The sequence below is a fragment of the Diabrotica virgifera genome, chromosome 5 (genome assembly GCF_917563875.1).
Source record: "Diabrotica virgifera virgifera chromosome 5, PGI_DIABVI_V3a".
Taxonomy (NCBI): Eukaryota; Metazoa; Arthropoda; class Insecta; order Coleoptera; family Chrysomelidae; genus Diabrotica; species Diabrotica virgifera.
Window position 1 is genome coordinate 177,001,059 of NC_065447.1, and position 13,680 is coordinate 177,014,738.

The 13,680-nt window shown below is 33.8% G+C and overlaps 1 protein-coding gene across 2 annotated transcripts in view; it reads left to right on the top strand.

Moving 5' to 3' along the window:
• Positions 1 to 12,150: 12,150 nt before the first annotated feature.
• Positions 12,151 to 13,680, top strand: part of LOC114334634 (prion-like-(Q/N-rich) domain-bearing protein 25) — a 93,801-nt gene continuing 92,271 nt past the window's right edge. Inside the window, exon 1 of one of the 2 annotated variants that reach the window (XM_050651685.1) lies at positions 12,151 to 12,547. In XM_050651685.1, the coding sequence (XP_050507642.1) occupies positions 12,445 to 12,547 (103 nt within the window). In that variant the 5' untranslated portion in view covers positions 12,151 to 12,444. The remainder of the gene's footprint in view (positions 12,548 to 13,680) is intronic. The other variant, XM_050651686.1, reaches the window with a different exon arrangement.

Below are 13,680 nucleotides of genomic sequence, written 5' to 3' on the forward strand. Positions count from 1 at the left end.
TTTGGAATTTTGCATAATTAAAATCGATTAACACCACGGCGTCAGGAATTTTTTTAAATAAACATTAATTATTGGTGCTACGCGCAGGACAGCGGATAGTTTGCTCTGATTGGGCATTCCAACGACCTTTGATAATTATTGATACATTTTAATTTTTATTACATTTCGATATAAATAAATAAATTTGTTTATTGCAAAATAAAAACACATACTCTATCTTTTGAAATAACACTTTTATTAGCAAAAACTTTCTTTGTTCATATATTTTAACTTAGAGAATAAAAGTTTATTATTTTTAAACATATATTAAACGTATATTAAACAATATTTCACAAACCATAATAAAATTAGTTTTTTTTGTGGAATTAAAATATTAAAATACAACAAAATATAGAGTAAGGAAATAATATATTAAATACATAATACATAATATATTAAATAAAACATATTGTTTAAATCTGCCAGTGAGGTGTTATATACAGTCATTACACTGACAGAAGTTCTCTAATACTTATTCCTATTTTAAAAAGATGTGAAGGAAACGTCCATGGTTAATTTTTATCCTTGTAATATTTGCAGAGTAAGATTTAATGGCGAAAACCTAAGATAAGGAATGCTCTGAGACAGAATTCGATGAAGGGAATAGGTAGTTAGCAGTGACCATTACGACCTTTAGTAATATTTTTATATAACGGCTCCCATCTTTCCCTGGCCATTTAATCTTTAATAACGGTAAAAAATCATAATTAATCTCAAATTCTACTCAAGTTCGAAAATCATATATTTATTTATCTAGGTACACGTTATCACTGTATCATCCTTAGAATATAAAATAAACGTTTATAATAATTAAATATGTAATAAAAACTTTATTTTATATTCTATTGTAATAATTATTGAGGTTAATGAGAGAAATTCCTTGGCATGTAACGTGCAAATAATTCCATTTGTTCGAAATATTATCCCGTAGGTTCAAAAATACGATAATAGTCGATAATTTTCTGACAGTCTACTCGAACCCAGTTCGTAATCACTTTTTGGCTTCGATTCGTTTGCCTACGGTTCGTTTTGCGATCTCGCATCGAGTGTTAGTAATCCCGCCCCTGGTCTGCACGCCTGTGCATACTCCCGACATCACAGAGGCCCCATCATGTCCTTGGTATCTACACTTATTTTATATTTAAAAATTCTGTAATGTTTGCACAATTGAAGTAGAAATGCCTTGGGTATCTGCATCAAGAACATGAAAAAATCAAAGAAAACCTTCTTCAATTTTTAATAATAATTTTGGACAATTATCATTTACCACACTTCTTCTGCCAAATTAATAAAATGCACAACAAATCATTTGATCTTTTTTTGGACAGATCTTGTGTAGTATCGGCAATCAAAGAATAAAACTGATTTGTTATTGTTTCAAATGAATATAGGTTTTTGTTTCCCATTATATTTCTGCCGACCGGGCCCCCCGCATTGCGGGTCACGCGGTTCCTAGATCCGGCCCTGGTTATGAAGTGGAAAAAGGAAAGCCAATAAAACGGTAGTAGTCCATTTACTCACGGTGTTGGCTGTAAATTTTAAAGATCCGCTTGGATTTACATGAAATTTGGCGCACACATAGCTAACATGTCAAAGAAAACAAGTGATATTGTGCCGATGTGTGTTTTTGCCCTGGGGGTAAGTTTCACCCCTTCTCGGGGGTGAAAAAATATACGTTCAAAGTAAGTCCGGAATTGGATAAACTGACTAATTCTAAAGTTTCTCCACATGTGATAATGTGATGCGCTGCAAGTAACTTCAAAAATTCCCGCTTGGGCTCCCCTACCACTTCTTCTTCTTCCAGTACCGTCACCTATCGGAGGTTGGCTACCATCACAGCAATCTTAACTTTATTGGCTGCAGCTCTGAACAACTGTCTTGAACTGCACCCGTTCCATTCCCTTAAATTTCGCAACCAAGAAATCCTCCTACGTCCCACATTTCTCTTTCCCGAGATTTTTCCTTGGATTATGAGTCTCAGCAGGGAGTACTTTTCCCCTCTCATTATGTGGCCTAGATATTCCAGTTTTCTCGTTTAAATGGTTTTTATGACTTCGCATTCCTTCCCCATCTTCAGCAAAACATCTTAATTTGTTACTCTCTCTGTCCATGGTATTTTACACATTCTCCTGTAGCACCACATCTCGAATGCCTCAACGTTTTTGGTGTTTATCTCTTTCAGTGTCCAAGCTTTCATGCCGTACAGGAGAACGGAGAAAACATAGTACCTTAACATTCTCGTTCTTATGTTTAGATTTATGTGCCGGCTGCATAGGAACTTACCCTTACTTACTTACTCCCCTACCACTATTAGTCTTTACATTAAATTCTGTTCACTACCTTATTTGATTTATTAAAAAAAATACATTTTAAAATTAATGTTTACTTAGCTGGTTACTTATCTCTTAGTTAACCACATGGTGAAACTGAACGCCTTTGGGGTCCATACAATGATAAAGGTTTGTTCGAAAGATTACCCGGTCTATATAGACATTTCAAATAACAAAAATTGCCGGAGAGCCAAATTTTGGTGGAGAGCTAGGGTATACCATAACAAATAAAGTTTAAAAAGCCCCCATCGATCCCATGTGTGCGTCAAAAGTTATTCGGGGTCAAAGGTTAAAATTTGAAATTTTTTGGATTTTTTTCGAAAACGGTAAGTTTTATCAAAAAAAAAACCTTAAACCAAAGTTGTAGGTCTTAAACTTCTCTACAAAAATAGTCCTTACTATTTTTTTTTAAGAGTTGCCATTCCTGAGATATCGCGATTCAAAGAGTCACATTATACATGATATGCACACGTTTCCACACCACCTGTGAGGCAGTGTACTCGGCGCGTTTTTTTTTTACCGTGGTTCCCCCTGTAGGCCTACTCCACTAACTGTTTTGACAATTTTAGGATAATTTAAGGAAACAATACCGGTCAAATTCTAGATATTACCTTATTATTGATATTGATTATTGATATTGCTATTGATTATTAGGTTAACTATTGTTTTGATTTCTTTAGATATTTTAATCAGATTCATATTCTTGAAAGTCTACTTCAACAGTCAAGTCTTCTTCGATTTCATCTTCTTCCTCTTCCTCTTGCTGGATGTTCAAAAATTGTTCAAACGTGACTGAGTCATTGGTCTCTTCATTAAAATCACAGGAGTCTTCCTCTGTTGTACTAAACTGGACATTTGAGGAAGACTGTCCTTGGCAGTTGGTACACACTAGAGAACACAGCAACCCGACGTTTTTACATCCACATTTGGCACTACAACTTTTTTTGAAATTGCAAAAAATAGTGTTAAGGAGTTTTTCTGGAGCAGGTGGGAGTAAGGTTTTAATCGGTTCCAGAGTATTATCTATTAATTTCCAACCCCAGTCTTCTGGATTCAGTTCATTGCCTAGCCATGTTTGAACTTGATAATATACTCGATACAAATGTTGAAAAGCAGATGCTGATGTTGGAGGAAGACATGATAGTTGTACTTGTTTCTTGTTTCGCGTATTTTTTACAAAAGTTAAGTATCGGTATTTATCAAGACAAATAATTTTTTTGGAGCTCCATAAACCGCAAGAAGAAAGCGAATTCCTTCCGTAATTATTGTTTGCGGTGTAGTATCAAGTTCTGTAAAAACTTTACAGCAGTCAGTCAAATCTTTTTTTTCGAATAATTTAAGTACTGACGTTTTGCCCCTTCTGTACATTGCGGACGTAGTGTCGCAGCCGGTTATCGCATGTAAAAATAAAATGTACTTTTGGCATTTGGGATAAGCCGATAAACTATTCGAAGATATATCTCTGTTCGCTGTTGAGCCCTTCCAGGTTTCAGAAATTAAATAACTTTATCTACTGGAGTCCTTGCAGTAATCAGTACCAACAAACCAACATCTTCACCAACTACAATTGTTGTGTTTGTTGCCTTAAATTTCCAATTACTGTCTCAATTATAAGGACATCTGCGTCATTTTTAGCTTGTTTAGCTTTGTAGCCAAATAACGGTAACGGTACTAAATGGTAGACGCTTGTAATAAGTACTTATATTCACTTGAACTGAACCTTTAGCACTAAAAGAAACAGATAATATTATTATGAACCAGACCTACGGACAATACTGTAGCCATTGCCTATAATAGACAATCTGTTCTTTTTTAAACAATGGTATAGCCAAATGTTTTTCAAGGCCACTTGGATAGAGGAAATTCAGTTTGGGACTGATTACCTTTTGAAGAAATATTTTTAGAATAGTATAATATACTATATAAAAGAGACACAAATAGGCATTTATACTTGTCTTAAGGGCCACATATGTATATACGTGGCTTATATGTGCATATAATGTATAAAGTAACTTTTAAAATCGCGATATCTCAGGAATGGTAACTCTTAGAAAAAAAATTGTAAGGACAATTTTTATAGAGAATATTAAGATCTACAACTTTGGTTAAAGGTTTTTTTTGATAAAACTTACCGTTTTCGAAAAAAATCCAAAAAATCTCAAATTTTGACCTTTGACCCCGAATAACTTTTGACGCACACATGGGATCGATGGGGACTTTTTAAACTTTATTTGTTATGGTATACCCTAGCTCTCCACCAAAATTTGGCTCTCCGGCAATTTTTGTTATTTGCCAAGCATTTTGATGTCTAAGTTGACCGGATATATTTCGAAGCATTTGTGGAGTGATTCTTAGACATTCGTTAACAATTCGTTGACGTAAATCTTCTAACGATACGGGTGGTGTTATATAGATTTTAGGTCTCCCCACAAAGAAATCCAAAGGAGAGAAATCTGGTGACCGAGCAGACCATTCGATCATATTTTTCCTCCCAATCCAATGCCTCCCAACCGTAAATATTTACGAACTAGTAAAGCATAATACGGAGGAGCACCGTCCTGTTGAAAAGTCCAATTATCTTCATTATATTGTTGATCATTTTTAATAATATCAGTCAATGCAGGATTAATCAATTCTTCCAATAATTTTAAATATATTTCGCCAATTAAATTGTTAGGTAAAAAATGGTACCACCAGTCGATCAGCTTTTATCAGACCAATAACGGCAATTTCAGTTCCATTACAGTTCCATTTATGTAAAAATTGCATTCAACAGAGAAAAAAAAATAATGTGTGTGTACTTTGTACGCACCTAACAATTTATACTTCTATTATATGATTTCAACGAAATAAATATACTTTAAACAGTGTATTTGTATTTTATTTAAATATTAAACTAATGTTAATACTTGCCAGTTTCAAAAATTTTTTATTAAAACAATACCAAAAATTAAAAAAAGAAGGAATATGAATTGTCCGGATTTGAAAGCGGGACCTTTCGATCTCTAGTCGAATGCTCTACCAATGACCTACCACGGCTCTGTTTACATCGCTTCTCGGACATAATTACAATCACGGTGACAACTAGCTCAAGTGAAGTATAATATATTAAAATGTTTTAATAATACTTATTATCTTACTCCCGAGGATGACAAATCCAGACACAAAAATTATAATAAATATATTTACTAAAAACACTAATATATTCGTTTTGCACCTGATTTGCACTGATACTAATCTACATAAATTGAAAGATTTAGCAACTAAGTCCATAGGTTCGTTCCAAGACAACACATTTGTACGATCCCTTGAACCGCCACGAAATCGATTGGACTGTTTTAATGCGCAGAATCGCCCTTGAACGGTTTTCTTTCGATCTCAAACCGATTACCGGTACATAACCCTCTTGGAACGTATTGGTGTACCATTTCAAGTTCGAGTTGCGCCTGAGCCATTTTCAGTACGAGTACCTACCACAGTACCACTAGTAGTTTGCTAGATGGTTAGAAATTAATATTTCTAACATGTTCATTAAACATCACTTCAACTCCAAAATCTTTCTCAGGATCGATATCTTTCATAAAATCGTTGTCTTCTATGAAAAAAATAATAATAAATTATCCAAATTTTTAAGATTAATTTGAAAAAAAAAAAGAATTAATAATTATTTAAACGGAAATCAAGATGCACAGGTACTAATAGCGTAAATTGTGGATTATTCTATTATTGAATCATCAGCTGATCTCATAGCAGTGACCAGTAGTAGTGTTCGCGCAGTACAAATCGAGCATACCCAGAGTAAGTTCGGGATTAGTTTCCAATGCGCAGGCGTCAACGTAAACTTATCCTGGACATGCTCAGGATTTTTCGCTCCGCGAACAATTTTCGGATTCGCAATGTAATGACGGGTTGCATACATTAAGGTTAGAGAAGGAAGCCTTTTGTTGTCTCTTTCTTATTTCGAAATAAATGTCAAAAAAATGCAAATGCAACAAATTTGTATGTCAACAAAGAGAAAGATAAAAGAGAATAAAGGCAACAGGCAAAGGATTAACTTTCTATTCAGTAATTCAATGCCTTTCTTAGAAGGTAGAAATTTGATTAGAGTCTTTCTTTATTATTTCCACAATATAATGTGGTTATTTCCACTCTGAAATCCAGCTTACATTTTTGTAGAGAGTAAAAGATTGTTAATATTTAGATGTAAAAATTACCTTTAACTTCCTGGGGGTTGAACATTATCTGAAGGAAGGAATGATTTAGTAAAACAACCATTTCCAAATTTCCCATTTTGATATCTATGTATTGAATTTAATGGGTTGTGGCATGGTGTTGTGGTTTATTACACCACAAAAATAATGAAATATAACAAGACACAAGAAATAGTTTCAGAATAAGTTTGATGTATTGTTTATGTTTCATTATATTCGATAAGAGACTAATTTAACTCATAAATTAAACTGAAAAATAAACCACAAGAATATGTAGGTACTTATAAGCTCATTTAGATAGAAGAAATTAAGTAAAAAAAGAGTACAATTTATTGTAATACATACTACCGTAATAGATAATTATCGAATATCGAATGAAAATAATACTAGAAAACAGTGGCGGCTCGTGATTTTTACAATAGGGGAGGCTATACCTAACTGTAAAATATCTAGACAAATTTGCACTAGCAAAAAAATGCGCCAAAAAATGTAATTTAAGGCCCCATCTTTTGACCATTTTTTATTTACATTTCATAATATCATCCTAATTCATAATTTCATGATATCATCATTTTAAAAATAGTTAGTCTAATAGTAAAAGTTTAATACCAAAGTTTGTGTCGTTTATTTGTTAACAATTCCATCTATTTGTAAATAGATACCTATGCATATCAAAATAAATACAGATTTGAAGTTTTGCAGTCCATACATAATGAAGCTTCAAATTTTTTAAGATACTCAACTGAATTTTTTTAATTCTAAACGCGGCCTACTGCGAATTCAAAAACACGATAAATTACCGATATTTTGCTTTGAGTTAGAGATATCGGAAAAAGTTATTTGAGCAACTTGTTCCAAATATTATTATAACCCCACATACCAAATTTCATAACAAAAATCGCACTTTTAGATTTTTCATTATTTTTAGTCAGGACCCTAAAATTCGTTGTCCCGAGACTCACCCAACGGAGCTGAGAAGCTATTCTGCCTCCCTTGGTATATCTCCGGGCAGCGTGTGATGGCGCCGTAGATGCCACTGTTAGGAGACCGGGTCTCCTTCAACGCCTGCTGCGCTGCACGGAGCATTAGCAACGGAGAATGCTGGGCTTCTCGGCTCCCTTCGTGCATCTCGGGATAACCCAGGGTCCTGCCTACAATAATATTATGTAATAAAACTGAGACGCGATCATGCGTTCTAATGCTAATGCTCCGTACGTATGGATAATTAGTGATAATATGGAATTTACACGTTGTATAATAGTGAGAGTGATTGTTGTTTTCGCGATTCATGATAAACAAAACACTATAGAGTGTGTAAAAAATTTATGGGGAGGCTGAGCCTCCCTTGCCTCCTCTGACGAGCCGCCACTGCTAGAAAAGGTACCTACTTATTTATAAACATACGAAATGGAAAACATTGACAAAAACAACTAAAAAAGCTTTAATATAAAAAATATTAAAATTTGTTTGAAGAATATTTAAAGGATACAACACTTTACATAATTTCAAAACTTTAAAAACCAGAATCTACATCTACAAGCTGTTTAACAAAACAATATTTTAGTTAAGAATTGAAAGGAGTAAGAACAGAATGTCAAGAAATTCTTCCCAAATATTTTGTGCGCCTGTGCGAACTTAAAATCCGAAACAAAATCCTCGAACGTCGAGAGCGTATCCCGGGCACGTTCAGGATCTTTTTTCTGTACTGCGCGAACACCGAATTAAAAATCCGGAGGGTGTTCAGAGGGAAAGATTTGGACTCCGCGAACTCCCAATTTTGTAATGCGCAGGCGTTCTCCCTCTGGGTATCCCCAGGACGTACAGCGCGATCAAAGCTAGTAAAAATGAAAACAATCCTAACTGCGCAAGTCAGTACAAATAGTTTCTGCTTGAAGGCATGTATCAAAAAGACCGTTCAGTTACCGATTTCGAAGCGGTACATGGATCGCTTGGAACAAAACAGTGTACGATACGAATCATCGTTCATGTTCGCTTGGAACGCATATTTTATAATGCGCATGACGAGGGCAGTACGAAGGACGGTTTTCATGTCACTTGGAACGCGCCTCATACTGTCTGTGTACGCATGCGCGCAGAATAATAAAAATTCACTCTCAATCTCGCTTAAAGAAGTATTTTTTTCAAAAATATTGGATCGGTCACTGCTTGCTCGCCGAATATTTCACACAACTGTAAATGGCTGTTATAACCATTCTCGTTAAGTGGGTTGATTCCAGATACCTACAGCTGCTACTTTCCTCTATGAATCTAGGTGAGCATATGAAATTTTTTACTAACTCCCAAATATACTTCCTACTGCCGTGTTTATCTTGATGTCATTTCTAGGCTAAGGCTCCACGGGCGACAAATTTACGCCAGCAGTAGCCGTAAAACGAACTTAAGGTTCCGCGGAACGGAATAGGAATAGTTGAACTGAACCGACTACAGGACTTGTGCGTAGTCGGTTCAGTTCGGCTATTCCTATTCCGTTCCGCGGAACCTTAAGTTCGTTTTACGGCTACTGCTGGCGTAAAATTGTCGCCCGCGGAGCCTTTTATTAACTTGCTAAAGCTATATTAAAGAGAATACACGCACAATTCATAGCACAAAAATCTGTTAAATACTTAAACGGCTATACAGGCTGTTGAAGAATATTTTATATATACCTATTTTGTTTAGCAGAGTTATACCCCTACAATTTTTACATTCCAACAAATCTCCCTTTTTGTGCAGTGGACATTTATGATTCCAGTAATACAGCATTCCTCTGGCATTTGTACTTCTTTCCAGACTACAATACCGTGAATTTGGGGCATAATGCTGTTACCTCCATCTTCAATGAACTTTGTATGTATACAGTCCACTACTGGGAGTTGTTATTTTTGAGGCGTATGATTACGTCTCTGATTTCCAATATTAATGGAGATTCTACGTGTACGTGGGTTTCATTTCCTGCTTGGTCTTTGGGGTGACGCAACATTTTCCACTTCGGTGCCAAGTAGTTTTTGATGTTCTCTTAACTCATCTGCTTTGTACTTCATCACTGGTACTAACTATATGTCCATTTTTCCCTACACATAGTTAGCCGTGGTTTAAAGTATTTGTTGTCTTATTAATATCTTAGGGTGTTACAGAACTGTCTAGTTTCATTTTTCCCCTTTAGAAATTGAAGCTCTAGCATAATCTCGTTTTTCAAGGTCCCCTTTTGTCTTCAATGCACGAGTTTCTCCCCCGTCCTGAGTTTTTTTCGTTTGCTCCTTATCCCGTGTTCTTCGTTGTTGCATAACTGTATATGATGCATATTTTTTTCTTTCAATTATATCTTTACATTCGTCATCGAACCAATCGTTGCGTGGAATGGGTTCTGGTTCTAGTCTTAGAAGGTCATTTGTCACTTCTTTAATTGATGTTCTGCATACATAGATATATTACATTGCTCGCTAGCTGTTAAATTCTCATCTATTGTGTTTTCATTTTCAAGACAATTTCACTTTCAACTTTCTAGTGCGAGGGCTCTTTCAATAATTTTAAATTGTAGTGCGTGCTTTTCTTGTTCTTTAATTTTTTGCATTTGAGAATCTTGCTCTTATTTTTGCGCCTACTAAGAAGTGGTCTAAATCTCTATTAGCCCCAGGATAAGTACGTACATCCATTAGATTGGAGAGTTCCCTGGGTTCCATATCATTAGGATAGGATGTGATCTAGGTATTTGATTTGGATATTTTTGTCGGGGAAGTAGGTAGAGGAGGTACTGAAGTAGTACCTACAACAGTATAAAACATATTCGTGGGTTTATTGATGACAGCAAATAAGTGTCGTTTTATTAGGATTTACTAAAAGTCCCTTTTTGGACAGTGTTTTGTAGTTATTATAAGTTATACTATATAGAGTGTCCAGAAACTCTCCCGATAAACGAAGGCCGGAGATTATTCAGATAATTTTAAGACAATCTAACCCAATTCGGCTAGTCCGAAAATGCTTCCAAAGGGAGGCGACTTGGAATCAGTTTTTCTTAAATATCTCCAGAACGCTGTTATTTAGAAAAACGAAAACTGGTACGCTTATTTATTTTCCAGCGATAAATCTATTCCATTAATTACGAATTTCTAGTAGCGGTCATAGGCGCCCGTTTTGGGTAGGGCAACTGATATTTTATCCCATAACTTTTTTGTCTTTAACTTCTAAGCATTTTTAATACTGGATTATTAAATTGTGAGGTATTCTAGTACTAAAAGATACTCTTGCTTTAAGGCGGTAAAATGCGCCGTTTTCTAGAAAAATCGATTTGAACATTTTTCGTTTATTGAATTTGAAAAAAATTTGAAATTTTTTTTCAAAAAAAAACGGTGTATTTTACCGACTTAAAGCAAGATAACATTTAGTGCTAGAATACCTCATAATTTAATATTTAAGTGTCAAAAATGCTTAAAAAAAAGACAAAAAAGTTACGTGATAAAATAACCGTTAGCCTACCCAAAACGGACGCATATGACCGGTACTAGAATTTTCGTTTTTTTCGTTTTTCTAAATAGTTTTTTTTTTATTTTTTTTTTTTTCGAATTCAACAAACGAAAAATTTTCAAATCGATTTTTCTAGAAAACGGTGCATCCTACCGACTTAAAGCAAGATTACCTTTTAGTACTAGAATACCTTACAATTTAATAATCCAGTATAAAAAAATGCTTAGAAGTTAAAGATAAAAAGTTATACGATAAAATAACCGTTGCCCTACCCAGAACGGGCGCCTATGACCGGTACTAGAAATTCGTAATATGTAGATGTAATTGATTTATCTATGGAAGATGAATAAGTATACCAGTTTTCGTTTTTCTACATAGAAGCGTTCTGGAGATATTTAAGGAAAACTATTTCAAGGACGCCATCTTCAAAGTGCTCTATCTCCTTTAGGGTGCGTTCACTACGGAGACCAAAGGATGGTATCCTAGCCTAGAGCATGGTATCGTACTCTTCATATTCGTAAATTCTCGCATGTAAAATAAATGCATTATTTTATTAGGAAGCATTTTCGGACTACGTGAATTGGGTTAAATTGTCTTCAAATTATCGGAAAAATCTCCAGTCTTCGTTTGTCGGGAGACTTTCTGGACACCCTGTATAGCTTTTAGGTACCTTGCAAACGATCAGCAAAAATGGTCTCATGAGTGACTATGACTATAATAACTATAACCAGATCATCTGCATAAAAAGATGATGAGCACTTGAAGAAAAATAATATCAGCTAGAAATCCTGACTGGCACATATGTAGAAGAAAAACAAAAACATTATTCAATCATAACATTGTATACCTAGTAAGTCATAGAGATGAATCATAACATTTCCTGCGATGAATAAAAATTTCACTCCCATTTTGTAACCGTGGAACCAACACATAAATCGTTTTAATAGTTACTTCAACGAAATGAAAACATTAGTAAACTAATTTGTATAAAATGAAGGTCACATTGTTTACTGCTAAGTACTTTTATTTTCACTTAATATCTATTTTATTTTATTAGTGCTTATATAGCTGTCTAATACACAGTAAACAGTCTACTGTTGAGTTGAAAATAAGTATGAAACAATACTCGTAAAAGTGTAAAATAAATATATAGATATTGCAAATCAATTATTTATAAAATCCGACAGGTAGAAGATCCCTATCGTCTATCGTTATCAGTTCCAACTAAATGTTACCTACTTATCACCACTATCTATTCAACCTGTATTATTTTTATCTCATTCGTACACAACCCATAGCTGAAGTCCAAACGATGTGATTAAGTGAATTTTTGAACACGCCTAGTTTGTAGTTTAGATTTTAAAATTCTTCAGTCAGTTTTATTTGTTAATGTTATAAGTATAATGAGTTCGACTGTAGTGTATCTAATTGTTTTTGTTGTTAGTGTTGTTACAGTGGTATGTGATCATTTAAGCGACTCCCTGTTAGAGCAATTAATGGCAATCAGTATGTATGACTTTCTTTTTCTTAATATTTTCTATTAAGTAAATACAATAAGAGCCTCACATTATTTGTGGAAAACACAATTAGTTATTTCTAGAAATTAATAATACATTGTTTACCTATTTACTGCATTGTTGCCAAATTATCGAAAATTAATCACTTTGTATTTATTTTGAAGTATTCCTGTAATGCTGATGACATTTTAGGAATAAAATAAAATAAAAATAAAACTTAACTGTAATACAAGCATTTAAACAAAGAAATATAAAATTTTTAAAATGTTTGTAACATCCAACCAGACACAAGAACTAGATACGACATCTTACACCAGGGAAATAAGGCAAAAATATAACATGTTCGGGACACTTGAGCAGCCAGGTTGCAAATGGGTTTTTTGCGTACTATATGTACCTAATACATTATAAATACAAAAATGCCCGTCACAGTTTTGACGAGAAACTTAGTTATTAACAAATAAGGGTCAAAAATGAGAGTTTTTTCGTTTAAATCGCTACAGGTAAAAATAGGGTAATTAAATGTCTCATTTATAATATTTTTCTTTTAGTAGATGAGCCAAGGTTTAAAATATCGTTTTTTGAATTTTGGTCCAATTATTTGTTGCTTCGGATATTGCAAAATAAAACTAAAATTTCGAAAATAAAAAATTTGCGATAACTTTTGCGAAAATGAATTTAGGAATTTCATATTGCATGAAAAGTTTAGTCAAACAGTCCATACAATGCACAAAATTTTAAGATGATGCGTCAATTAGTTTAAATTTTATTCAATTTGTTTATCCCAAAGAGCTTTTTTTTCGCAATGTTATTGTTCAGAAAATAATAATGATACAGCAATTCTGTGAAAACAAAATGAAAGAAGAATAGTCAAATTTTCGAAGCATTTAAAAAATCATAAAAAAGTTATTTTTATTACTCAGAAAACATTTTACTAAAATAGTCATTTTTGGCTTAAAAACAATTTGAATAACTTTGTTAATATTGAGTGTAGGCTAAAACTACAATGGTATTTGAAAAACTGGTAGGTATTTTTATACGAATTTTCCAAGAAAAACTTTTCGCCTATGGTAATTACGGTCAAAGTTAGCCACTTTTTTTTATTTAATTGACGGCTACTTT